Source organism: Dipodomys merriami, unplaced genomic scaffold, assembly GCF_024711535.1.
Source record: "Dipodomys merriami isolate MVZ:Mamm:240054 unplaced genomic scaffold, mDipMer1.0.p SCAF_5, whole genome shotgun sequence".
Lineage (NCBI taxonomy): Eukaryota > Metazoa > Chordata > Mammalia > Rodentia > Heteromyidae > Dipodomys > Dipodomys merriami.
Genome location: NW_027206068.1, coordinates 75,318,875 through 75,345,511, shown reverse-complemented (window position 1 = coordinate 75,345,511; position 26,637 = coordinate 75,318,875). Strand labels below are relative to the sequence as shown.

Here is a 26,637-nt window from a genome sequence, read left to right as displayed (position 1 = left end):
CTTGGATCACGTGTGTGGCAGGCAGGGAAGGGAGCAGCCACAGCCAAGGCAGAGAGCAGAACAGAGCTAAGGCTGCCAGGTGGAGGAGGTCGCGGACAAGGAATGGAGAAAGGAAAGAACAACAAAAGCACACACAGGATGGAGACAATGTGCACCAAATGTCTGTCCTGGGACTGGAGTCTGCACAGGGAAACCAGCGCCTGCGCCCCCACCCGTCCTTACTCGTGTGCTCCTGACCGGCCGAGCCTCCCTTCGGCCCTAGCCAGAGCCAAGGCACCTCCCTGGGGCGGGTGACTGCAGAACTGCCAGGTGGGACCTGGCCCTGCTGGTGTAGGCGCTGAGGTGCTGTAGGCGGTCTCTTTCCCAGAGGGAGAAGGGACACTGACAGCAACCCCAGAGCCTTCTCACAAATCCTAAAGGGAGAGGTCTTGGAACCATGGCAAGCAGCGGCCACTGGCTGGACCACTTAAGGAGCTCATCTGTGGACAGCTGGGCCCCAGGCTGGCAGCAGAGGGCAGCAAAGCGGAGAATGAAGCTTTGGCACTGAGCACTGGCCCCCATGCCTGCCAAAGGCCAAAAATTAGTCCAGAAAGAGCGCCAGTGTGTGGACAACGGTCCAACTGGCATTACTAGGGTGCGGGGTGGCTGCAGAACCTGGCTCGGATCCCCTGAAGCTCCATAAGGGGCAGAGAGCCAACCGTTTCCTTTAAAGCATGAGCTAGCTTCTAAAAGGCAAACCCTGTCAGAGGCAGAGGACGAGACTCGGCCTTAGGGGCATGAGGTCACCACTTGCTTCCTCCTTCCTAGGAGGCTGCAGCTACAGACAAATGGAGGAATGGCTTGTCCACGAGAGGAGACAGGGTCAGTCCTGTCTTGCCAAGGGTTAGCACCAAGCAGGCCTAAAAGAGCTCTCTTTCCTGGGCCCGCCACGTACGGTTTTCCCAAGCAGCAGCTGCTCAGATGGTTCTAAGAGTGCTCAGTAGAGCCTGTGTTTGCATGGTCTTGGCCTAAGTGACTGAGAGGCAAGACGGCGGAGCAGGGGCTGGAAAAAGGAGGTGAGGCAGTCACCACAGAGTGGAACCCAGCCCAACGCCCGCACAGAGGCCGCATGCAAAGCTCGGAGCTGAGGGAAACAGGCAGGAGTGAGGAAGAGGCAGAGATGCGGGGACATGGACAGGTCCAGAGAGCACAGAATATGACCGCACCTGATTGATGTGCACGGCTGGGATGGAGGCGGCGGACACAGCCGAGTGGCTGGGCGAGTTGGGCAGGGACTTGCAGGGCCCGATGGCCAGCTGCTGCTTCTTCCGCAAGGCCACTACTTTCTGGGCCACTGTAGGGGACAGCAGAGTCAAGTCTACCCGCCAGAGAGAAGAGCCAAAAAATCCCCAGCCTGGCACCTCCCCTCAAGGAACGCAGCGCAGCACTGTCACCAGCCCTACACCCCACTCTGGGGCCCGAGTTACCGTCCTGGAAGACTCGCTCCACATTGAGCCCATAGGTTGCGCATGTCTCATAGTAGGTACAGCGCTTTAGATCTGTGGACAGCTTGCGGGCCCTGCTGTCATCAATGACCCGGGGGTTGGCGGCACTGATGGCGTCTGCAGAAGAGGGAGGAGTTACTCAGCAGGCTGAGAGTGGGGGCAGAGGGATGGTAGGGCTGGGGTGGATGGGCAGAGGCCTGGCAAGTGGGGTACACAGCACTGACGATCTGGAGACCTGGGCCTCATTTCATCCCATTACTGCCTTGCCAAGTGGCATACAAGCCAACTTAACTCCTCAGCCGGTTTATTCCTTGAAAAAAAACAGGCACATTTGGGAGCTGGAGGCTCACACCTATAATTCTAGCTACTCAGGAGGCTGAGATCTAAGGGTAGAGGTTCAAAGCCAGCCTAGCAGGAAAGTCCATGACACTCATCATCAATTAACCACTGAAAAGCTGAAAGTGAAGGTATAGCTTGATCAAAGGAACAGTACCCAGGCTGAGTTGAAGCCCCACTCCTGGCACACACATACGCATGCATGTGCATGCACCCCCCACACACACGTATGCATCCACACGCACGCTTGTACCCCAACACACAAACCTATACGCATTTGTGACACCCACTGCAAGACTCACCCACAGAGCAAAGAAAAGGCGCTAGGTTATGGGCCCTAGGTTGTGAAGAGCCTGTCAGTGCTCCACGGGGGGTGGGAGCCTGGGGCCCTCTTGACCTGTCCCCTGAAGTTTCATTCACCTGGCTCACCCTACCCCCTGCTGACTCGACAGGCCCCGCCTCACCCTGAGTGCCCACCAGCACCATGGGCACCTCGCTGGCATTGCGGAAGCTGCAGAGCCTCAGGAAGTAGTTATACACCGTCTGGAAGCTGATTTCATCCTCCAAGCTGAACACAAACACTACTGCATCCACCCAGGCAGCAAACTAGGGGAGAGCAAGCGGAGTTATTCATCTATCACCCTCATCCCAGCCCAGGCCAAGTCCTGCATCAGGCAGGCAAGCAGACCCTATTCCCAGAACTACACCCTTACCCACCCCTAACAGGATGGGGGGGGGGGAGGGCTGGGGAGGAGCATCACCTGGAGCTCAGGGGGGCCTCCTTCATCTCGGATCAGCAGCAGGTAACTCTGGCCGTCCACCACAATCTCCTTCTTAAACCGACCCCCTAGAGTAGAGTGCAGGGTCAGGACCAACCATGGAGAAATGGCCTACAGGGGGTAGGCACAGCAGACGCTTCCAGAAGAGAAGGTAAAAGGACTGGGGAGGAAAGGACTCAAGAGCCCCCCACACACAGATACCAGGTGCAGAAGGAGCCGAGAGGCCATAGCCCCTGGTCAGGTTGGCTAGTGACACTCACCTTCAGGGGACTCCTCCTGGACATATGTCCCTGTCAAATAGCGGTGCACTAGGGCAGACTTCCCACTAGAGAGGTTCCCCACTATGCCCTGCAGGAGAAAAGGGGGCACAGTGGTGGTCAGGGGGTTCAAGGGAGAAGAAAGGCCAGAGCTGAAGAAGGGACAGGAGAGAGCATGCAAGCCAGTAGAGGGGGGCCGAGGCACCGAACTAAAGGAAGCCAAGCCAACAGCCAGGAGAAGCAAGACCCAGGATGACTCCTCCGAGCCTGGCCCACCCAGCCACGGCTACCTGGGCCTCCCATTCACATGGCCACTCACCACTTTAAGTTCTGGCACAGACCGGCTCAGGGTCCACTCCTGGCTGTTCACAAAGGAGTCTGTGAAGACAGAAGCACTCATCAGGCTGCTGTGGCACACGTGGTACTCATCACACCTCTGTCTAAACTACCACTACCAGTCACCACACCCGTCTTTCAGCCAAGGCCAGAAGACCCTCAGACCTCACTCCTAGGGAGCAGAGGAAAGGCTCTTTCCCAGCCCAGTGGAGTGAAGCAAATTTTCAGGACCACATGGGGGGGGGGGGAGACTGTGGCTTCCCCTCCCTTGGCCTTAGACATATGTCCTTCCTCCATGACCTCATGCTCCAGCAGCTGAGCTCCCCCCGGATCCCACTTGGCCTCATGTCTCCTAGGAGGCCTCTCACCCAGGTTAGAGGCCACTCTAGCAGATCTCAGACCAGACCCAATGTGGGCAGGGCCCTGGCAGGGGTACCGGCCTTCTGCAAGTAGAAACAGCTCACCTGGGAGGGGTGGGGCCACCCACTGCATTCCTGAGTGAAGGTGAAGAGGGAGGGGCCTCACCTAGCCCTGTGCTGTAGGTGCGCCAGGCCAGGCCTCCGCCCCAACCTCTTCCTAGCCCAGACTGGCGGCTGCCTTCCTTCAGACCACTCCAGGCAGCAGGGACCCCTGACTCAGGAGAAGCTTCCAGCACTCCCGTCCTCACCCACTCTTCACTTTGCAGCCAGGGGGAGGCCTGGGATGGCCTTGGCCTGGGCCGCACTTGCTTCTCCTCCCCCGCTGGCAGACTCCCTGGCACTGCCCCCAGGTTGTTCCAGGGGAGTTATCACAACCAAGTCCACAAGCAGTCCCCGACCTAGGCCGCAGAGGCGGCCAGTGCATCGGGACCCCTAGCTAAGAGACTCTGGCAGGTCTCCTTCCGGTCCCCAGTGGCGAAGCTGCTTTTACCAAATCGGAGGGAGGGATCCACATTCGAACCCCGGCCTTTTCCCATTCTCGGGGATACTGTGGGCAGTGCCACAGCCTGCTCAGCCTACAGTCCTGCTCTGTCCCGCCAGGTTCCGGGGAACACTGCTGATGTCCCCCAAACACCGCCTGGGCTCTGATGGCACTCGGGTCACACCTGGCTGCCCACGGCCCCCGCAAGGGGTGCACTCTACCTCAACCAGGTAGGTTCCCGACTCATCGTCACGCAAGCCCCGCTTCCTGCCAGACTCCATCCCGAGAGGACACGGGGCGGTGTCAAACCCCTTACCGCTCGGGGCCCCCAGGAGCCCAGGGGACGCGGCCGCCCGGCGGCTCCACAGCGGCGCGGCGGGCGCGGGCGCGGGCGCGGGCTCCCTCCGGCGGAAGCGGTTGGTGAGCAGCTTCCAGAGGCCGGCGGCGGCGCGAGGGCGGCCGGGCTCGGGCGGCGCGCGGGGGGCGTCGGCGCCCAGCAGGTCTCGGCGGCAGGGGAAGGCGCCCAGCGAGCTGGCGTCGCCGTCGCTGCGGGTGCGCGCGCGGGGCGGAGGCCGGGCCAGCAGCCCCGACTCGGCGCGCCGGATCTCCTGGCCGCGGCGCAGACGGAAGCTGAAGCTTTTCCTGAGCGCCGACAGGCCGCGCCGGGGTCCGTCGCCGCCGCGCCCGCCGCCGCCGCCGCCGCCGCGGAACACCTGCCAGCGCTGGCTGCTCCACAGCGAGGCGCCCCGCAGGAAGCCCGCGCTGCCCGCGCGGCCCAGGCCCGCGCCCGGCGCCTCGGCCGCCGCCGCCGCCGCCAGCTCCAGGCGGTTCACCTCCAGGAACGTCATGCTGGTGGGGCGCGGCCGCCGCGGCTCCCCGGGGGCGCGTCCGCGCCGGGCGAGCGCGGGGCTGGGGTCGGGGCTCGGCGCCGGCGAGTCGGGCGGTCCCGGGGGCGCGGGGCCCCGGCGACCCAGGCGCGGGCGCAGGAGGCTGAGCAGCAGGCCGCGGGCCCCCGCGGACGCCGGGCCCGGGCCCCCCGAGCACACGCTCCGCGGCCGCGGCGGCTGCTGCTCGCGCGCGGCGCGCAGGGCGGCCTGCAGGGCGGCGGCGGCGCGGTCGGTCGGGGTCCCGGTGCCGTGCAGGTCCAGCGAGTCGCACACGCTGAGGGCGCGGCGGCAGGCGGCGGGCCGCTCCCCACTGCAGCTGTCCCCCCGCGGCCGGCCCCGCTCCATGCTCAGGGCCCGCGTGCGGGGGCCAGGCCCATGGTGAGGGGCGCAGGGCTGGGCCCGGGCCGGGGCCGCGGCCGGGGGCGCACGGACCTCCGGCCTCTGGGCACCTGGCGTGGGCCGAGCGAGTCCCTCAACTTCTCCCACCTCCGGCCCCGGCAAGCCCAGACCTGGAGCGGCTGCGAGCCAGCCCCGCCAGGAGAGGCGGCAAGTCTGGCCTGGAACAGCCGGGAACGGCGGCGGCACAGGGGAGCCGGCCTGCCGGGGCAGCCCCCGGAGCCCTCAGAAAACAGGAAATTCCAGCCCAGGGCTCCTCCTAGGACTGGGCAGGTAGGTGAGGAGCTGTCATTAAGAACAGGCCAAATAAATAACAGTCCTGGGGTACAGCTCGCACTGGGCCCTGTGCTTGGAGAAACGCGGACGACTGTATTTTCTTTTCCTCCAAAGGAACAACCCGAAGGTCCAAGGACAAGAGGACCAGATGCATCAGAAGCCCAAGTGAGCGGCGGAGAGGCAGGCCCCGTGCCACCCTGAGCCGCAGTCTTCTGCCGGGAAAGTGGGAGCTGGAACACCCCGATCCTATCTCTGGGGCTCAGAAGAGTTGCTGGGTGCCACCCGTGGCTGCTGATAATAACTGAGGCTTTTTTCTTTGGAGATGATAAAACCCAGCAGATACTCATCTGTCTGGACTGGGTATGTGTGGTTCTGCCTAAGGGCAGCAGAAAAGTCAAAAGGTAACCTCAGGCCAGGCCAATGGTGGCTCACACCTGTCATCCTAGCTACTGGGGAGGCTGAGCTGAGGATGGTGGTTCAAAGCCAGCCTGGGCAGGGTAAGTTCATGAGACACTTACCTCCAATGAACCAGTAAAACTAGCCTTGAGTGAAAAAGCTAAGAGACAGCACCCAAGACCTCAGTTCAAACCCTACCACCTGCACCAAATGAAAAAGAAAAAGAGAAGAAAAGTAACCTTTGACCTTGGATTATAGTTCTGGTTGAGTGACTCACTTCTGAGGACTCCCGTGGCCCAATGCCTGCTGGTGGGCTACATCAGACCCTAGAAAATCCAGGATCACCCCAGAGGTGGGCAGGTTCTGTGCCGAGATGGGCACTACACTGCCCACATGACTCCTCTCTCAGACCCCGGGACCGGTTTTCATAGTCCACAGAGGACCTCAGCAAAGGGGAGCCCAGTCTGGGGGTGAGGAGTAGGGCTAGTGCTTGAGTGAAAAGATTACCCCTCCAGGCTTCCTCCACCCAGTCCAACCCGGCTTGGCTGTCCCTCTCAACTTCAGAATCCCATCTACCCACCACCCTAGTCACGGTGAGAAAAAGGGGCGCATTCCAGAGGGGGCTGGGGAACTCTGGGAAAGCAGGGCCTCTCCATCCTAGGTGCTCCTAGAAAGGAGAGTTGGGAACACCCAAGTTCTGGGCTGGATCTCGAAGGCACGTAACATTCTTGTGGGACTAGTTATTAACAATGGGGTGGATGGCTGCTTCTGCTTTCCGTAAGGGATGTAATGGGTGGTTCCGCAGAGGGGCCTTTCCCAGGATTCTCCAGCAGGCGTAGGGCTGGGAACACAGCCCCACACTCATGTTTTCCAACTGCAAGTTGGCAGCCTTCCTGAGCTATCAGAGGGCAGGAGGCCTATATGCCTTAGCTTCCCTGTCTGCATTTGTCCATCCAGCTGTCACACACATAGGAATCACCCTTCATCAATCAAAACAAGCCAAAAAGTGGCAGGGGAAGCCAGTGTTTGGGGACTGAAGGAGAGAGAATAGGGGACAAGGTGTCTAACTAGTGACTTGATTTTTAGCCCAGCCAGCCCTCTCAGTGGGCAAAGAGCAGAGTGGGTCTTATCTCCACATATACTGGCACATGCCCAGGAAAAGAAGCCATGCCCAGTCCCCAAAAGAACAACGACCTATGCGCTCTGCCTGGGTCACTTTCCCAAACTGGAATTGATGGTTTCCTCTTCCTCACAGGGCCAACTCCTCTTTCTTATCCCTGGTTCCCAGAAACTGCCTGACCCACAGAAACTACATAGGGAAGGGTACCTGCTCGTACATAAGTATCTCATGAGCTGGGCACTGGTGGTTCATGCCTATAATCCTAGCTACTCAAAAGCTGAGAATGGAGGATCATGGTTTGAAGCCAGCCCGAGGAACAAGTCCATGAAACCCTTATCTCCAACTAACCACCAACGAGACAGAAGTAGAGCTGTGGTTCAAGTAGAGTGCCAGCCTTGAGTGAAAAAGAAAAGGGACAGAGTGCTCAGGCCCTCGGTTCAAACCCCAGGACCGGTACAAGTGCACACATATATGTGCATGCATGCGCACACTTGCACACGCGTGCGCGCGCACACACACACACACGTGCGCACGTGCTCCCATAGTCATGTATCTCATGACATTAGGTCAGGCAGATGCCCCCCAAAAAGAGCAGCGTAGGCATACACCTTTCTCCTTATTGGATCAGCTGTACCTGACAAGATTCTGCTATAAAGGCAGGTGTCGGTGCAGCTCCACCCAGCCCCTACCACTGAGTCATTAAACTCCTGGCCCTGAGCAAATAAGGTTGCTTTTTTTTTTTGGGGGGGGTCCGGTCGTGGGGTCTGAACTCTGGGCCTGGGCGCTGTCCCTCAGCTCTTCAGCTCAAGGCTAGCACTCTACCACTTGAGCCACAGCGCCACTTCCAGCTTTTTTCTTATGTGGTGCTGAGGAATCGAACCCAGGGCCTCGAGCATGCAAGGCAATTGCTCTACCACTGAGCCACCTTCCCAGCCCCAAATAAGGTTGCTTTAAACGTTCTCAGCACTACCTGCTAGAGAGCACAGAAACCCCATCAAAGCAGCCCTCAGTGTGGCTCCTCCCAAGCCACCAGAACCACCAGGCTGGATCATTCCCCAGGGCTGGAAGGTGCTGCGGAAGTCTCTGGATGATTAATGCTGAAGGTTCTCAAAGATCCTTGCTGTGTGGGCTTTAGGTCAGGAATAATACCATCTTCCCAGGGCAGAGTGCAGAAGGTGGGCACCAAGCAGCCCCTTTGCCTATCCAGGATTCAGGAGAAAGATCTGATTCCAGCTGTATACAACAGCTGGCTGAGCAGGCTGGCCTGGGCCTCAGGTGTGCTACCTGGGTACCAAAGGCACAGCCCAGCCAGAAAGGTCAACTGTGCAGAAGGAGAAGGGCTCTGGATGAGAGTGCACTGTGAGAGCCCTTGTCCTGCAGAGGAGGGAAGGGCAGCTGGGTCTGACCGTCCCACAGGCCTCCACCCAGAGCTTGCCACTGACGCACTGATAAGCACTGAGCTGTGCCCACTGAGGCAATGCTCAGGAAACGGGCAGGTGTCCTCCTCCTCCAAGACACAGAGGATTAGCTTTTTCCTGGAACTTGTGGCTAGTCCACAGGGAAGGACTGCAGGATACTTCCAGTGGGCTTTTTGGTCCCAGGTCCACGGCAGCCTCCTGAACCAGCCAGGCTCTTTCTCCCCACAAGGTGGCAGCAAAGCATCTTTCTGCAGCCTGAGTGCAGACTCTACAGGAAGTCTGCTGGACCATAGTGCCCTGGAGGTATTCACACCAGGCTCCCCAGGGGGTGATGTGTGCTGCAAACTCAGTTCAGTGCTCTGCACAGGTCTCCAGGCTGGGTATCAGGGAATCAGGGAGAAGGCAATGGTCCCTGGATGCTGCACGGCCAGCCTTGAGGACCCTGTCTTTACAAACTGTGACACCTGCTCGCTCTCACCCTTCTCTCTAGACCTGACACAACAAACTTCAGCTGCTTCAAGACACCCAGATCTTGGTATTTTGTCATTGTGGCCCTGGGAAACTCCAAAAGTTCTAGAAAAAGGCAGTGCCCATGCAGATGAGCCTGTGGGAGGTGTGGAAGAGGTCCCTAGCCCTTTGGTCCTATCATGAATTTCAGGTCCAGAGTTTACAGCCTGCTCCTATCCTCTTAGGAGTAATGACGCTGATGCCCAGCATGGAAGTTGAGCTGTTCAAAGCTGCACAGCCTGCTTGTTTTTGAGCCTACACAAGGCCCAGGACTACAGATTCTCTGGCCAATGCTTACATCTCCAGGACTCTCTTTACATGCTTCCTCCATCATCTGGAGGCAGCAGGGTGGGGGGAGAGACAGAGGCTGCTGCATCCTAAGGTCCTCAGGACTAGCCTGGATGCAGGACCCCTGTTCTGAGGGAAGTACCAGCAGTCTGCTAAGGCCCTCTGGAGCATGCCATGGCTGAACCTGCCAAGAAGTCAGCAAGTCAGGTGCTTCTTTCTCAGTGGCTCCTCTCTAGAAGAGGCACTAGCATGTGCTGGACCTGGAGTGAAGATGCTCTGAGCCAAGTATCAATTCTTTATCCCTCTCCCATCCTCCCCGGGGTCCAAGAGGTCACAGCAGCAGCATCTTGCAAAGGTGCTTCAGGACACAGAATGTCACTTCCCCCACAGCCCCAAACTGTACTGTGCCTTTGAGTCACAATTTTAGACTACTTCTGAACACCCAGCCAGAAGCAGTAGCATATTCCTCTAATGTCAGCACTAGAGAGGCAGACACAGGAGGATGACCGGTTTCACTCCAGCCTGAGCTACATTATGAGATTCTCTCAAAAACAAGACAAAACAAAAATCCACCAGGAGCCGGCGGCTCACACCTGTCATCCTAGCTACTCAGGAGGCTGAGATCTGAGGATTGTGGTTCAAAGCCAGACTGGACAGGAAAGTCTGTGAGACTCTTATCTCCAATGAACCACCAGAAAACCGGAAGTGGCGCTGTGGCTCATGTGGTAGAGCACTCGCTTTGAGCTGAAGAGCTGAGGGTCTGCGCCCGGCCCAGAGTTCAAGTCCCATGAGGACAAAAAATTAAAAAAAAAAAAAATCCTCAACACACAGTCTGAAGTCCAATTAAGCTCAAAAAAAAAAAAAGTGCCTGGCCCAGCCAAATGGTTTCTAAAATGCATTCAATTTATGAGCTCTTTATCTCTATAAAAGGAAAATACAATAATAAAGGTCTCCAGTAACTACCAGTTGTGCAGGAGAGGCTGAGAAACGGCGCTTAGGGCACAGTGCAGATGGTGTGTGCGGGCCCTGGGGACGGGCCCAAGACACACAGACTCACGAGAGGTGACAGCAAACACTATTTTGACTAGACTATTTTCAGTGTCATGGCGCCTGAGCTCCCAGGCTTTACAACAGCAGGGCCCAGGGCTGGCATCCCCACCCCGCACTTCCTGTCACTATGCTCCAGTTCATGTTTCATGTGCTCTCACCTCATCCCACAGGCTCCCAGGTCCCCCAGGAAGGTAAGCTGCCTCTGGCCTGTGCCCAAGCCACACAGGTCCCCTAGGCCCTGGAAGCCGCAGCCTGGTGGCACTGAAAGGCCCCCTGAGCTCTGACGCACATGAACCTAGGAGACCTCACAGCAGCGGTTTCAAAGACACACTAGCCATCTATCCACTTTAGACTGGCGCTGTACCACCTGAGCCATGCCTCCAGTGAACATATCATTTTTACAGATATGGAATCGGAAAGCCCAGAGGCCAGCAGCTCGCTGAAGGTTCCCAGCCAACAGGTGATTTGAACTGCGTCGGCTGGCCACAAAAAATCTTGGTTCTGGCCATTGCCTCCTGGGCCTACAGAGACTTCTGCTGACTTGGGACCAGCCAGAGCCCTAGCATCTCTGGAGTCAGAATTCATCTCTCAGTCTCCCCTTACCCCCTTCCCCTCCTTCCTCCCAGCTGGACACCCAGCCCTGGCTTTGCCCCTGCGGTCTCTTCTCACTGACTTCCTAGCCCCAACCCCCACTGGAAGCCTGGGCCACTACAAGGTGTGCAAGACTACAGGACATTCCCCTCAGGGACATGAGGCTTTGACAGGAGGAAGACACAGACACAGCGCTCACTTGGGGCAGCCTAGAACGCCAGTGTTCATGGTGCGTGCAGACACAGAGGCCAGGCAGCCCCGAATCTCAGGCAACATCAGGGTGGCAACACTTATTTTTTGAAAAAGCAGGATGGGAGGGTGAGGTGGGGGGGGGGAGGAGATTGGGTGGGGGAGTGGGGGGAGGATGGGATGGGAAGGGGAAACAGAGGAGGCTACAATGCTTGATAAGAAATGTGCTCATTATCTTGCCCATGTAATTGTAACCCCTCTGTACAGTATTTTCACAATTAAAAAAAAAAAGAAAGAAAGAAAGAAAGAAAAAGCAGGATACAACTGGGCACTGATGGCTCACACCTGTAATGCTAGTTCCTCAGAAGGCTGAGATCTGAGGGTTGCTGTTCAAAGCCAGCCCAGGCAGAAAAGTCTGTGAAAGACTTATCTCCGATCAAGAAAAAGCCAGATGTGGAGTTGGGGTTCAAGTGGTAGAGTGCCATTTGAACAAAAAAGCTCAGGGACAGTGGCACACACACAAACAATAAAACAAACAAAGGAAGACTTTCATCCAGGAACCAGGGAAGAGAATGAGAGAGGAACACAGGTGGGCCACCTGTATGCTTTGTCAGCAGTTTAAGTTGTGGCATCTGAGAGTTAGGACACACAGTGTAGCGCGTTCAGAACGAACGCCCTCTCAGACACCCTTATCCCTCTCTGCAGTGTGCTGCTTCCTTCTCACTGTCTTCCTCTCCCTGAAACAAGACCCTGCCCCCAGGATGTCCCTAATCCTCCCAGCCCAGGGTACCAGGTGCCAGCGGTCTGGCTTCCTTGGGCCAACGGGGATGCTGTAGCTTGCTCTGAAGCAGTGTGGACATTCCATCAATTATCCCACTGCTCCTGAGGCGAACCTGGCCACCATCCACATCTGCGTCCCCATGTCTTCTTTCCATCAGGACATTCCCAAAGGTAGGATGGTGGGTTCAAAGGCCCACGCCTCCGTTACTGGACAATACTGAACTCGCTATGTGTTTACTCCAGACACAAGAATGCCTGCCTGCCTGCCTGCCCTGACTGTCCAGCCATATGGGCATCACAAGTCATGGCTCACATTCTGCTATTCAGCCTGGACACCGCGGCACCTGGCTCTCTGGGTGTGTGTTTTCCTGATCACTAGCATGGATGCATTTTTCACATTCATCAACAACGTGCGTTTTCTCTTCGTGTCTCACTGGTCCTATTCTTTGCCTATTTTCCTCCTGGGTTCTTAGAGCTGCTTTATCATCTTGTAGGAAGCTCTCTGCAGAAGAAGCATGTTAACTATTTATCTGGTACACGCAGGCTGTGGGAAGAGGAGCGTAACTACATCTGTTAGCTCTGTAATGGGTTCTAACGTGTGAGACGCATCCATAAGAAAGGGGTGACACTTGGGGCTGGGAAGGTGGCTCAGTGGTAGAGCGCTTGCCTTGCATGCCTGAGGCCCTGGGTTCGATTCCTCAGCACCACATAAGCAAAAAAAAAAAGCTGGAAGTGGCGCTGTGGCTCAAGTGGTAGAGCGCTAGCCTTGAGCTGAAGAGCTGAGGGACAGCGCCCAGGCCCAGAGTTTAGGCCCCATGACCGGACCCAAAAAAAAAAAGAAAAAAGAAATGGGTGACACTAAGAAAGGGACGGAAGAGCTGTCTTCACAGAAAAGGTCTGGGCTAGAGATAGAGAGCCACCTCCTCACAACGCCAGCATAGCCACAACACAGGTGAGGACCGTGCAGGTACACTAGAGCATGGGGGCGGGGGCGGGAAGTCCCAGCACTGCTTACTAATAACCCAAGGGCAAGAAAACAAGCCCACGCCGGGGAGACATGGCCGCTCTGCTCTGTCACCGAGGTGGTGCCATAGAGCTTTTCCAGGCCAAATGTCAGTCTGCAGGCCAATACTCGGGATGGAGGAGTAAGTTAAATCATGCCAGGCAGGAGCCACCACATTTTGACATCTTCCACCAAAACACAGATTCTGTCAGACACTGATGGTTCCCGCCTGTAATCCCAGCTACTCAGGAAGCTGAGATCTGAGGATTTCAGTTCAAAGCCAGCCAGGGTTTCAGGGAAAGTATGTGAGACTCTCGCCTCCAATTAACTAGCAAAAAGCTGGAAGTGGAGCTATTGCTCAAGTGGTAGAGTGCTAGCACTAGCCCTGAGCAAAGATGCTAAGGGACCAGCGCCCAGGCTCTGAGTTCAAGTCCCAGAATGGGCACTGGCATGCAGAGACACTGTGCGCATGCACACACACAGAGCTGGGGGAAAATAATCTGTCCTCTTCCTTCTTTATGAGTTCTAGACTTCCTGTCTGACCAAAGAGGACCCCTCCTCCCAGGACTGGACCATGTTCTTCTCATTTGCTCCTCTATCTTAGTTTTCTTTCTTCACAGTACAGTAGAGCATCATAGAACACAGGCTCCAAAACAAGACTTCCTCCCCACCCCCACCTCCAGGTCCAGGTCCTGCCTGCCATGATGAGTGAATCAGGGCAAATTCCTTTACACCTGGGCCTCAGTTTCCCCATCTGAAAAACAGAGTTCCTAATACCCCACAGGGATGGTCTAACAATCACACCAAAACGACGGCAGGTGGGCACACAGGCGGGCCTGGGAAAGAGATGCCTCTCGTTGCCTTTCTTCCAGAGCCGGCAGATCCGGCCCTGCCGCCCCAGCTCAGAACCCTGCAGCTCCCCGTCACCCCAGCAAGAGCTGTCAATCTTGTGACATTTGTAGCACAAACACAAAGTGCTGGAGTGTGGGGTGGCACATTCTCGTGGTTTAAAAACATACTATGCCAGCGATCTTCATAATAGAATCACTACTGCAGTAAACCAGTCTGGCAGTGCCCCGTTGAGGCGGCAGGCTCGTGCCACCAAGCACCCACCCTCCTGCTTCACCCGCAGCCAGGCACAGGTGGTTGGAAAGCCAACCACGGTGCTCTGATAGGTGGGGAAACCGAGATAATACAGGGAAGTCCTCAGAATGGTGACCACCTTCCTCCACGATGGGGTTTGATGAGCCCGGTGACGCCCTGTGTCTATGAGAGCGTTGGGGTGCAGACAGGCAGGCAGGCCCCAGGACATGAGCTGAGGAAATGCACTCACCCAGGTTCACAGTATTACCCCCAAACAACAAGCTGGGGAGGAGAAGGGATCCTGCCAGGCACAGGGGGCTCACACCCGAGGATCAAGAGTCAAAGCCGGCCTGGACAAGACAAATCCAAGAGACTTTTATCTACAATTAGCTGGCAAAACACTGAAATGGATGGCATGGCTTATGTGGTAGGGTACCGGCTGTGAGCAGAAAAACATGAGTGAGAATTCAAGGGGTAAGTTTAAGCCCTGGTACCAGTACAAAAAGGTGGGGAGGGAGAAGGATACATTTATACTGGAAGTGTGGCTCAGCGATAAAGTGTCTGCCTAGGGCTGGGAAGGTGGCTCAGTGGTAGAGCGCTTGCCTTGCATGCATGAGGCCCTGGGTTTGATTCCTCAGTACCACAAAGGCAGAAAAAGCCAGAAGTGGCCCAGTGCCCGGGCCCAGAGTTCAGGCCCCACGACCAAGCAAAAAAAAGAAAAAAAAGTGCCTGTCTAGAAAGCATAAGAACCTGGGTTCAAGCCGGGCGCTGGTGGCTCACGCCTGTAATCCTAGCTACTCAGGAGGCTGAGATCTGAGGATCTCGGTTCAAAGCCAGCCCGGGCAGGAGAGACGGTGAGACTCCTATCTCCAATAAACCACCAGAAAACCGGAAGTGGCGCTGTAGCTCAAGTGGTAGAGCGCTCGCCTTGAGCTGAAGAGCTGAAGAACAGCGCCCAGGCCCAGAGTTCAAGCCCCACGACCAACAAAAAAAAAAAGAACCTGGGTTCAAACTGCAGTCAGGGAGGGGGAAAGGGGAAGGGGGAGGGGAGAGGGGAGGTCCAATTTTTACACCCACCAAATTTTTGTTGTTATTTTGTAGGCAATAAATTTGATTGCATTCTTCAAATACCATGCCTACTGGCCACAGACATCTGTAATCCTAGCTACTGAGGAGGCTGAGATCTAAGGATCGCTGTTCAAAGCCAGCCCAGGCAGGAAAGCCTGTGAGATTTTTTTCCCCCAGTCCTGGAGCTTGAACTCAGGGCCTGGGCAATGCCCCTGAGCTTCTTTTTGCTCAAGGCTAGCATTCTACCACTTGAACCACAGTGCCACTTCTGGCTTTTTCTGTTTATGTGGTACTGAAGAATTTCATGCATGCAAGGTAAGCACTCTACCACTAAGCCACCTTCCCAGCCCTCCAAGAGACTCTTATCTCTAACTAACCACCAGAAAACAGGAAGTGTCACTCTGGCTCAAGTGGTAGAGCGCTTGCCTTGAGCTGGAGAGCTGAGGGACAGTCTCTAGCCCCACAACCAACAAAAACAAAAACAAGAAAAAGGCTGGGCACTGATGGCTGGTACTGTAAACCTAGCAACTAGGGAGGCTGAGGTTTGAGGATCATGCCTTGCATGCATGAGGTCCTGAGTTCGATTCCTCAGCACCACATAAGCAGAAAAAGCTGGAATTGGCACTGTGGCTCAAGTGATAGAGCACTAGCTTTGAGCTGAAGAACTGAGAGACAGTGCACAGGCCCAGAGTTCAGGCCCCAGGACTGGCAAAAAAAAAAAAAAAAAAAAAAAAAAAGATTCTCATGAACTTTCTTGCCTGGACTGGCTTTGAACTGCGATCCTCAGATCTCAGCTTCCTGCGGTACCTAGGATTACAGGTGTGAGCCACCGGCCCCCCCCCCTTTTTTTCTTTTACATTTTTAATATGGGTATTGGAAATTTTTAATTCATACGGGTGTCTTACCTATAGGTATTGGACAGTGTGGAGAGGAGAGACTTTCACCAACAAGGGTAAGATACAGACACACCAGGAGCACGTGCAAACGTGCAGCACCAGGGACAACCAAAGGCTCATGCCCATCACTAGACACGATACTTAGAGCCCTGCCCTGCTTCTGAGGACAGCACATACCGATAGTAGACCTATGCCCCAAGAGCTCACACAAGGTTCCGGACAGGAGAAAGCACATGCACCCCGGATCTCACTCAGTCCTCCCTCACTCTGCAAAGGTACCGAAGCCCCCCTGTGACCAAAGAACGACTCCTTCCTGGCTCCTAGCCCTTCCCCAGCTTCTAGATACGCTCCTTTCCTTGATTCGCAGACTGTCCAACAAACAAGGTGCTGATTATCTTCACATCCCAGAGGAAACAGACACAAAGAGGGTAATGGAATCACCTGAGGTTACACAGCTCCAAACAGTAGGTATGGGATCCAAACCTAAACATGATCCTTTTTTTTTTTTTTTTTTTGTCGGTCGTGAGGCTTGAACTCTGGGCTTGGGCGCTGTCCCTGCGCTCTTCAGCTCAAGGCGAGTGCTCTACCACTTGAGCCACAGTGCCACTTCCGGTTTTCTAGTGGTTTATTGGAGAGAAGTTTCATGGACTTTCCTACCCAGGCTGGCTTTGAACCGTGATCCTCAGATCTCAGCCTCCTGAGTAGGTAGGATTACAGGCGTGAGCCACCGGCACCCAGCTAACATGGTTCTTTTTTGAGGGGGTCTAAGACCAGGACTTGAACTCAGTATCTGACACTTTTGCTGACTGGCTAGTGCTCTAACAACTGAGCCATCCCTCCAACCCTGAACATAGTTCTTCCCACTATAGGCTCCGACCACTTCATCATAGAACAGTCTAGAACAATCTAGAAACAATAAGTAATCAGGGGCTTTGCTATAATGGAAAATGGCCAGATCTTCTCAAAGGCTCTAGAGCCTTTATTAAGTGTCTGTTTAACACATAAAAACAAACAAGCAAACAAACAATCCTCCAGGCAGAGGACCAGCATCTACCATCCCCAGGGCAGTCTGCAGGGGCCAGGGTCCTAGCAGGAGTGGACAGAAGTCTAGACCTCTGCAGCTCCACGTGCCCTGGGCTAGACTGCATCCCACTCCCAAGCTGGGTTTGGGTGTGCAAGCCATCAAAACACTAAATTAAAAGGCAAGAAAGAAATGGCTGTGGGCGGCACCCTCCCGGGTGCCAGGAGCGAAACTACGGGAGAAGCAAGAGAATGAGAAACCCACTCTCCCCGCAGACAAAGGCTCCCAGGCACAGCCGACTCGGGGACCATGTGGAGTGGAGTCAGGAGACCCCAGGCATCTCGGTGGCCTGCAGGACACTCAGGACACAGTGGGCAAACAGAACACAGGGTTTAGAAAAATCCATAGTAAGAGAGATGAAAATTGTGTTGAGCCTGATCAGAAAAAGAATTAACAAATTAGAAGGAAACTGAATAAAGGAAATGAACAGAATTAAGTCAAGTGCAAACATACACATTTTTTTGTCTTGTGATGGTAGGGATGAAATGTGGGGCCCAAGATGCTAGGCAAGCACCCTACCACTGAGCTCCCAACAAAATTTTATTTTGTAGGGGCTGGGAATGTGGCTTAGTGGGAGAGCATTTGCCTTGCATGCATGAAGGCGTGGGTTTGATTCCTCAGTACCACGTACACAGAAAAAGCCAGAAGTGGCACTATGGTAGAACGCTAGCCTTGAGCAAAAAGAAGTTCAAGGACAGTGCCCAGGACTGGCAAAAAACAAAACAAAACAAAAAAATTGTACTGGCACTGGGATTTGAACTCAGAGTCTTGCACTTGAGCCACTTTTGGCCTTTTACTAGTTAGATGAAGATTAGAGTTTTTCAGACTTGTTTGTCTGGGCTGGCTTCAAACTGGTATCCTCAGATCTCAAACTCCCAAGTAGCTATTACTACAAGTGCAAGCCACTGGTACCCCGCTTCCAGTCATTTTTTTCTCTTTGTACCAATCCTGGGGCTTGAAGAATTTAGGGCCTAGGCACTCTGCCTGAGCTTTTTATTTTTTTTAAAGCTCAGGGTTAGCCACTCTGCCACTTGAGCCATAGCTGTACCTCTGGCTTTTTGGTGGCTAATTGAAAATAGCCTAGGGTAGCTTTAAACTGCAGTCCTCGGATGTCTGCGACTTGAGTAGCTAGGATTATAGATAGGCACGAACTACAAGCACCTAGCCCAACAACAACAACAAAATTTAAGTCCTGGAGTTTGAACTCAGGATCTTGTCCTTGCTAGGCAGGTGAGCTAACACCTGAGCCACACCCCTAGACCTTCTGCCCTAGTTCTTTTCCAGGTGTGGTCTCATGTTTTTTTTTTCTGCTCAGGCTAACCTGGATCCCAGTCCTCCTACTTACATGACCCTCCATCAGAGCTCCGTACCTAGCTTCTTAATGGTGATTCTTACTAATGAAGTAAGTCAAATGGCTAAACAGTCATCAAAGTAACACAAGGTAGAACAACAAGAAAAACCATTTAGTCTTTTTTTCTTATCTGTCTGAGAAGTGGGGCAGGGAACAGACTATTAATAGCTCTGGGAATCAGAATGGCGGCAAAAGTCCTAGAAATGTGCCGACTCTATCATCTTGCCATATTCTTCTGGGAATTTGTCCAAAGGAAATGATGAGACAAATGTACAAGAGGTAGGTAATAAACAGTGTGTCCTTACTGTAAAGGGGATCGTGTGCGGCATTCTGGAGTAAGACGACCAGTCAACACGGACTTGCTATGTGCCAGGTGCTTCTGGAGTGCAGCACACATGCAACGTACAACTGCCACCAAGTGTCCAAGAGATGGTAGCTCTGTTAAACCTCTTCATCTCAGGTAGGGAGCCTGACACTCTCCCCTCCCCCAGCAGGATCTCTGCCAGTCATAAGCCCCCTGTGGGCTCCACAGTAGGATCTCAGAGGCCACAGAGGCAGAGGTCAGAGTCTAACTCAGTCATTCTTGACAGACAGTACCTCTCTCTGGTCAGGGCCATGTCTGAGATGGCTCCTAATATTCTAAACATAGGCTTGATTGTTCAGACACAACTAGAATGTGACTCCAGGTAGATGGTTCCAGAGCCATGGAGGAACCTGCCCACCCTCCCAGCCAGCTGGGGGCAGGGTGGGACCTGAGGATCCTCACTACCCACCCAGGAACTGCCAAGCAAGCCAAAGCCCCAGTGAGTCTTTGTGCCTTTCTCTCGATTCAGCAGCTGAATCTGCTCTGACATACCTGTAACACAGAACTGATCCCAGAGCCACCAAGAGAGAAGTAGAAGGAAGCAAGGCAGACGCTGCCAGAAAGCTCCAGGCAGGAAGATGGGACAGCCATGCTGCCTCCACTTCCTTCTCCATCCCAACCGGTTATAACAAGCACGCGTTTATTTTTGGCAGGAAAACGCATAAACTAAGTGGTTTTTTTTAAGATGTATTTTAAGCAAGCATGTCTCCATGTATGCTCCCTCTGTGCCACTCAGCTGGGTGCAAGTGACGCCCCCGAGGGACACAGGGAGTCAAGATAGCTAGAAAAAAAGTGACCGCAGAGAAGAGGACCCTGATTCACCCTCAGTTAATCTATTTCTTTTTTTTTTTTTTTTTTTTTGCCAGTCCTGGGGCTTGAACTCAGGTCTGGGCACTGTCCCTGAGCCTCTTTTGCTCAAGGCTAGCACTCTACCACTTGAGCCACAGCACCACTTCTAGCTTTTTCTGTGTATGTGGTACTGAGGAATCGAACCCAGGGCTTCATGCCTGCGAGGCAAGCACTCTACCACTGAGCCACATTTACAAAAAAACTTGGTTTTTTTTTTTGTTATTGTTGTTGGTCATGGGGCTTAAACTCAGGGACTGGGTGCTGCCCCTGACAGCTTTTCTGCTTGGCTTCGCCGCTGGTTTTTCTGGTGGTTAACTGGAGATAAGAATCTCAAGGGCTTTGTCGCCCAGGCTGGCTTTGAACCACAATTCTCAGGTCTCAGCCTCCTGAGTAGCTAAGATTACGTGTGAGCCACTGTCTGGCTAATCTAAAGGGTTCTAAGAGTTAAACTCAAGGTGACTTGACTTTCTAAAGCTCCTCTTTGAGTCACCTTTCCAGCCTGACCAGTCACACCAAATTCCCCCGTTACCCTGAGCAGTAGAAAATGCATTCAGGCAGTGACAAGCAGGGGCACATGTGTCTCCCTACGGCTCAGGGTTCTGCTCCAGAGGCATGACAGCTAGAAGAGGGCCCAGAGAAGCAAAAGCACAACCAGCAGGCTCCTCTGCATGCAGCCACCCCTCCGTCCTACCTACAGTCTCCCAGGCCACCCCAAGTCCTGCTATCATGGAAGCGCCAGCTACCACGGTTCCTTGGAATGCTGGAAAGTGAAAATATGCAGAGGACAGAACATTAGAAATTCCTTCCCCCATGGCCAAGTATGGCGGAGCATGTTTGTAATCCCTGCTACTCAGGAGGCTGAGGTAGGAAGATCACAGTCCCAGTTTGCCCCAGGCAAGAGCTTCAGAGGCTATCTGAAAGACAAAAGGACTGGGAATGGTTCAAGTAGTAGAGCATTTAAACTTGACTTCAATCCTCAGTATTGCAAAAATAAATAAATAAATAAAAATCCCTTCCTCAGTGTCCCACCTGCCTCACCTACCTGTCCCCTATAGGACAAGAGTCCCGACAAAGGCAAAAACTTGCTGTGGCTCGGACACGGCTTTATGCCTTTTCTCATGCTCCCTCATCACCTCCCCCCAATGCCCCAGCCCAGCACACACTCCCAGAAAGAAAGAAATGATGCTGAAGATATCCCCAGCCAATTAAGAAGCATTTCCTTCAGGGGTGTCATCAGTTCCTGACCCTGGATGGAATCTACGAGGGACACCTGGCTGTTCCTAAGGTCCTGCAGCCTGAGATAAGGCAGAGATGGCCGCCCCTTCCCCCCTGACCCGAGGGCAGCGGCCTGCTGAGTCTTGCAGGTCTCTGAGCTTTGCCCTGGTTTCTAGATAGCTGGATTGCTGTATATATTGCTACCACTCCCAGCACCTGCTGGTACCTCCGCGGCCAGCGGTGCTATTTTCCCAGGGCAGCTGGACCCAGCCCTTTCTATACCTCTCCTCTCCTTTGTTCTGCTTTCAGAGGGGCCAGATGCAACTGGGCCACCCAGTAGGAGCTACAAAAATGGATCCAGAACAAATGCACCCACACAATACAGTATCTTCTTTTTCCAAATTCCTAGAATCCTAGTCTGTGAGCAAGGCCCCACATAGGAAGCCATGCCCCGATTTGGCCCTGGTCCCTAAAGCAGCCAACTGCAGGAATGAATGCCTGCAAAAGTGACAGGTGCAGGTCCACAGCCCATCCCTAACTTCTCCTGTAAGAGGACTTTGGACAACTTGCCTGGGCAATGTCTAAGACAGCGGCCCCTGGTGGGGGGGGTGGGGGGGGGAGGGTATGGCATGGTCAGGACAGGGTACTCTCCTGCAGTCAGCCAGGTGAGCCGGCTCAGGAGGGAGCGTCTGACTCCACTGATCTCTCCCCTACCACAGAGCTGTCCCAGACAAATCACAGGATAAAGAGGGAAGTCAGAGCAGGCCAACCAGGCGGATGCTAACCCCCTACTACCCCACCCAGCTTGTGCTCCTTCTCTGCATAGCCCAGACTTGAACCACACAGAAGAACCCTTCTCCCTTCACCTCAGCTCCCTGGGATGTCACCAAGCCCACAGACAGAGCAGGCAGGAAAAGTGGGAACTACATGAGCAAGAGAATGAGGAGGAGAACACTCTAGAGACACTGGGCAGGAGTGCTCAGAGGAACTTCTTACTCTCTTGAACAAACACCAACTTTAAGGAAAACAAAAGGGAATCTGAACAAGTCATCCAGCCGACAAAGCTGGGTTCCTGCACACACAATACACAATAGCAGCCAGATGGCACGCACACGGAGTTCACCGTCCACTTCCAGGCCTGGAGCCCAGGCCGGAAACTGAGTCGGGATGCAGGCTCTCCCGGCCCGGCATGGCCTTGGAGATCAGCTTCTCCAGGTGCACAGCTGTCAGCCCTTTGCAAGCCCACTGCCAGGCCCCCAAAGGGCTGCTTCTCCTGCCAGCTTGAGCTAGGGGCTAGCCTGGTCTAGTGTCACTGTCTCCCTGAATCCTTCCTCCGAGTTCTACCACGAGCTCTCTGAAGGCTGAGGCAGAGCTCCTTTCTCTGGGGATGAGTGCTGAAGGGAAGGCAGGCATAGCGTTCTCCCAGGCTCTATGAACTGGGTTGCCATTATGTGGCCGTGTGTGTGTGTGTGTGTGTGTGTGTGTGTGTGTGTGTGTGTGTGTGTGTGTGTGTGTGTGTGTGTGTGTGTTGGGGTGTGTGTGTGTGTGTGTGTGTGTGTGTGTGTGTGCAGGCTCTATGAACTGGGTTGCCATTATGTGGCCGTGTGTGTGTGTGTGTGTGTGTGTGTGTGTGTGTGTGTGTGTGTGTGTGTGTGTGTGTGTGTGTGTGTGTGTGTGTGTGGTGTGTTTCATTCCCTGAGAATGGAGGAGGACAGACCTCTCCCCGCCCCGCCCCCCGCCCCCAAACCTGTTCTGAAACACAGCAAAGTCAAACCATCTTCTGCTTCCTCTAGTCCTATATAAGACAAGGGAGGACAGGCAGCAAGTGAGGTGCCCACTGAGCTTCCACAGTGTCAGATGGTCCTGAATGTCACCTTCAAAACTGGACCAAAAAAAAAATCCCTTCACTGAAGGATTAACTTGGAGCAAAGAAAAGGCTCTCAAATGTCCACCCTTTGCTCCAAGAGGTTCACCCCTCAGAAGCCAGGCAGTTCCTTGTTCATGTAACAGCCCAGGTCTGCTGAGCCTGGGGGGCTCCGTCCAGGCCAAGAGCACGGCTATGCCCGAGGCGCTGGGGTTTCCCAACTCAGGAAGCAGCCTTGCGGGACCTGAGCAGCATGGCCGGGCAGATGGAAGGGGCTCTACCTCAGGAAGCATACCAGGCGGAAACTAGAGAAGGAGTCTGGGTGAGTTTTGTGGTTGTTGTTTTTTGTTTTTAAGCCCGACTCCAGCAGAAAAGCCGGGATGACAGAAGTAAGCCAGCAGGGGTGGAGCAAACAAAGATGGGTTCCTGGAGAGAGACTCGGAAAGAGGAAGGAGTTGGATGGCCTTCCCAGAGAGCAACGCAGGAGGAATGGGGAGGGGACAAGGGGGGAGCAGCTGGGTCAGTCTGGTGACAATGAGACATCAGGTCCCAGGATTTCAACAGGGTGATACCAAGCTTCCAGGAGAGGCAGATGGAACCGTGGGGTATTTCCAAACCACAATGAGGAAGCTGGTCAGGGGAAGGATTGGACCCAGGAGGGGGAATTCTGCCTAGCACGTTGAATTTAAGTCAGAGGAGCCAGACATGTGCTAAGTAAGCAGGGAGACAAGGGCTTTACTAACAAAGCTGGAGCTGGATACAGGAGCTCCCCAAGTCCAGCCCCTCCCTGCTCTGAGAAGGGCTCTAACGTAGATGACCCCACTTCTCAACATCCTCCCAAAGAGGCTGAGGAGAGCATCCTGAAGCTGGTGTCAGCCTCTTCATGCTTCTTCCAGACAGTGAAGCTCAGGAAACGTGTTTCTTTCAGCTCCCCCCTCTTTCATTAATAAGAGGAAAAATTGGTCATTTCTCTTAGGGGCCCTGGGCTCATACAAATGCCATCCCCAGTCCCCAGCCATGGTGGTGATTCAGGCCATTTACTCAGATCCATGTTAATGAGGTGTTTTTTTTTTCCTGTCACCTAATTAGTTTGCAGTGAACTCAGCCTTGAGAGGAGAGGAGAAAAGGACAGAAAGAAGTCAGACTGGAATGTTAACAACAAAAGATCAGGATAGCCAGGCATCTGTGGCTCCTGCCTGTAATCCCAACTACTAAAGAGACTGAGACTTGAGAATTGTGGTTCAAAGACAGCCCAGGCAGGAAAGTCTGTGAGAGTCTCATCTCCAACTAACTAGTAAAAAGCCAGAAGTGGAGGTGTGGCTCAAGTGGTAGAGAAAAAGCTAAGGACAGTGCCCAGGTCCTGAGTTCAAGCCCCTGTCCAAGCAAAGGCATGCATGTATGTGTGTGGACACACACACACACACACACACACACGGACACATGGAGGTCAGGATACCAGCTCTAAATGGGAACCTTTAGTCCTAAGAGACATGGTATTTTGGGTCTCCTTCTTTGAGGACATCTAAAACCAGAAAATGGCCGTTGAGGTGCATAAACCCCTACCGTTTTCAAACAGAATGAAGACAGGAATGGGCCCTAACAGTAAGGCCCAAGTGGTGGACAGACCCCTGCCCACAACTCCGTGTCCTCTGCAGCAGGCCTTGGCTCTTCCTGCAGTACCACTAAAGCAGTACCCACCACCTGCTGGTGGGCGTCCCCTTCAAACAGAGCTGGAGGAGGAAGCAGATGGCCCAGGGCGAGGCCCATCTGCCAGAGCTCAGCTGGAAGGCCACCACACCACTGGGGTGCCTGCGAACAGAGCGGCCCTCATCATACCAGAGGTGGCGGCAGCTATACGCCAGGAGTGTACCTCGCAGCTCCTGCGCCCCATAGCAGCTGAAGTCCACGACCCAAAAGTCCACCAAAAGGAGCTCAAAAGCCTGGGCTTTATGGTCCTGGCGCCATGTCCCCGGGGGTCAGTGTGAGTCCAGCGGCCCCCTCCCCCTCCTGTGCAGGCCTCGGGCGTGTGCAGATGCGGATGCCCCCGAGACAGGAAGCTTCAAGAGTGTGGCTCTAGCCAAGGCACCGAGGGATGGGCCGGCGCCTCCCACGCGGCCGCAGCGCCCCGGCCAAACACCAGGCCTGGCTGCCCCCCCCCCCCCCCCGTTCCACAGCAATCGCCTGAGAGGTGTGCGTCGGGAAAAGGCGCCCGCAAGGCCTGCGGGCGCGGGGCCCGGGAAGGCTGTCATCCACGGAAGGGCAACTCCGACCCTCCGCCCCGCCTCCGGGCAGGGCCGGGGCGGCAGCAGAGGCCTTCGATTCTCGGGCCTCTCGGCCCTCCGGGTCCCTCCATCGCGCCCACCATCCCGAGCCAAGCACCAGGCCTCGGGATGAACCTCGGCGACCGCCTCAGACCGCAACCGGTGGGCCTTCGCCCCGTGCCCGAGGGGCACAAAACACGTCTCCTGACGTGGGATCGACCCCCCTCCAAAGTGTCCCCGGACCGGGGCTGGGCAGCGCGCAGAGGCGCACTGCGCGGCCCGAACCTCGGGCGCGCGAGGCCCTGCGATGGGCCGACCCCGGCCCGCGCGGCCCGCGCAGCCCGCGAAGCCCCCGGCCGCGCCGCGCCGCGCCCCGCGCCCGCAGTCCCCCGCTCACCCTCGATGGAGATGACGTGCTCCCGGATCTGGCTCTGCAGCGCCAAGTCCTCGATGCGCTCGATCAGGTCGTAGATGGCGTAGATGTTGGGATGCACGGACTCGAAGCGCTGGATCTCGGCGCGGATGGCCGCCGAGTTGGAGAGCGCGAACTGCTGAGGGGGGCCGCCGGCCAGCTGCGGCGAGGGGCCGCCGCCTCCGGCCCCGGGTCCCGCCCCGCCGAACTGCCCGCCGCCCCCCGCGCCGCCGCCGCCGCCGCCGCCGCCCCCCGGAGCCGCCAGGCTCTGCTGCTGCTGCGGGCTCTGTCCCCCGCCCGCCTGGAAGTTCATGGCTCCGGGGCCGCGGGGCCCGAGGCGGGCCCGGCTGGGGCCCGGGGCGGCGCGGCGGCGGCGGCGAGCGGGCGCGCGGGGCTGGCGGGGGGCCCGGACCACGGAGCGGGCGGCGCGGGGCTAGCGCATGGGGCCGGGGATCGGGGGCCGAGGCCGGAAGGCGCCGCCGCAGCACGCCGTGGCCGCCGCCGGGAGCTCCCGGGCGCCGAGGTCCCGCTGCCTCCGAGCAGCCGCAAGCGGCAACAACAACGGGACCGGGAGCGCGCGGCCCGGGCCCTCCTCCGCGTCATGCGCACGCACGGCCGCCCCCGCCGGCTCCGGCACGCGCAGCCCGCGCCCCCCGCCCCCGCCCCTCCCGCGCGCCGGCCCCGCGCCCCCGCCCCTCGCTCTCGCGGGCTCCGCAGCCTCCACCCCCGGGCGGGGGGCGCGCTGCGGCCCGGCGCTCCGCCCCTCCCGCCGGCTGCCGCCCAGCCGCCCGCCGCTCGGCAACGCTGCCCCGTCCCCTCCCCGGCGGGCTGGCCTTTGCCGCGCCCTGCGCCGGCGGGGTGGGTGTGGTGCCGCCAGGCTGTGCCCGAACTGTGCCCTGCGCCCCAGGATTCTGAGGAGCGGTGGAGGGTTGGCCCGGAAGCCTGCCCGGCCCCACGGTGCCACCCTCAACGCCACCCTGCCTTCGGTGCGGGCCCCAGGCCCAGATCAGCCCCGGAGCCCACACCGCTGCTGGGGGCGGGGAGGGGGGTCTTCACCGCTGGCTTTGGCGCCCAGGCTTCCCGCTGCTGTTTTCCGATCTTCCACGGTCTGATCGGGATACACCTGGAATGACTCTTGGCACAATATCCCAACTCTTATACTCATGACCCAATTTCCCTTTTTTTTTTGTTTTTTTCCTT

The 26,637-nt window shown here is 55.9% G+C and overlaps 1 protein-coding gene and 1 long non-coding RNA gene across 5 annotated transcripts in view; one reads left to right on the top strand and one right to left on the bottom strand.

The window, feature by feature from the left end:
- The window catches only part of Agap3 (ArfGAP with GTPase domain, ankyrin repeat and PH domain 3), a 49,512-nt gene extending 23,730 nt beyond the window's left edge, over positions 1–25,782 (bottom strand). Inside the window, exons 1-7 of one of the 4 annotated variants that reach the window (XM_069997090.1) lie at positions 25,423–25,782; positions 3,176–3,234; positions 2,860–2,947; positions 2,582–2,667; positions 2,285–2,426; positions 1,467–1,601; positions 1,206–1,333 (exon numbers count right to left, since the gene is read on the bottom strand). In XM_069997090.1, coding sequence (XP_069853191.1) covers positions 1,206–1,333; positions 1,467–1,601; positions 2,285–2,426; positions 2,582–2,667; positions 2,860–2,947; positions 3,176–3,234; positions 25,423–25,750 — 966 coding nt within the window. In that variant the 5' untranslated portion in view covers positions 25,751–25,782. The remainder of the gene's footprint in view (positions 1–1,205; positions 1,334–1,466; positions 1,602–2,284; positions 2,427–2,581; positions 2,668–2,859; positions 2,948–3,175; positions 3,235–25,422) is intronic. The other 3 variants (XM_069997092.1, XM_069997091.1, XM_069997094.1) reach the window with 3 other exon arrangements.
- Positions 5,358–5,997, top strand: LOC138809944 (uncharacterized). Its single transcript, XR_011366973.1, has 2 exons — positions 5,358–5,648; positions 5,766–5,997. It is a non-coding gene; the product is annotated as an uncharacterized lncRNA (long non-coding RNA).
- Positions 25,783–26,637: the final 855 nt, after the last annotated feature.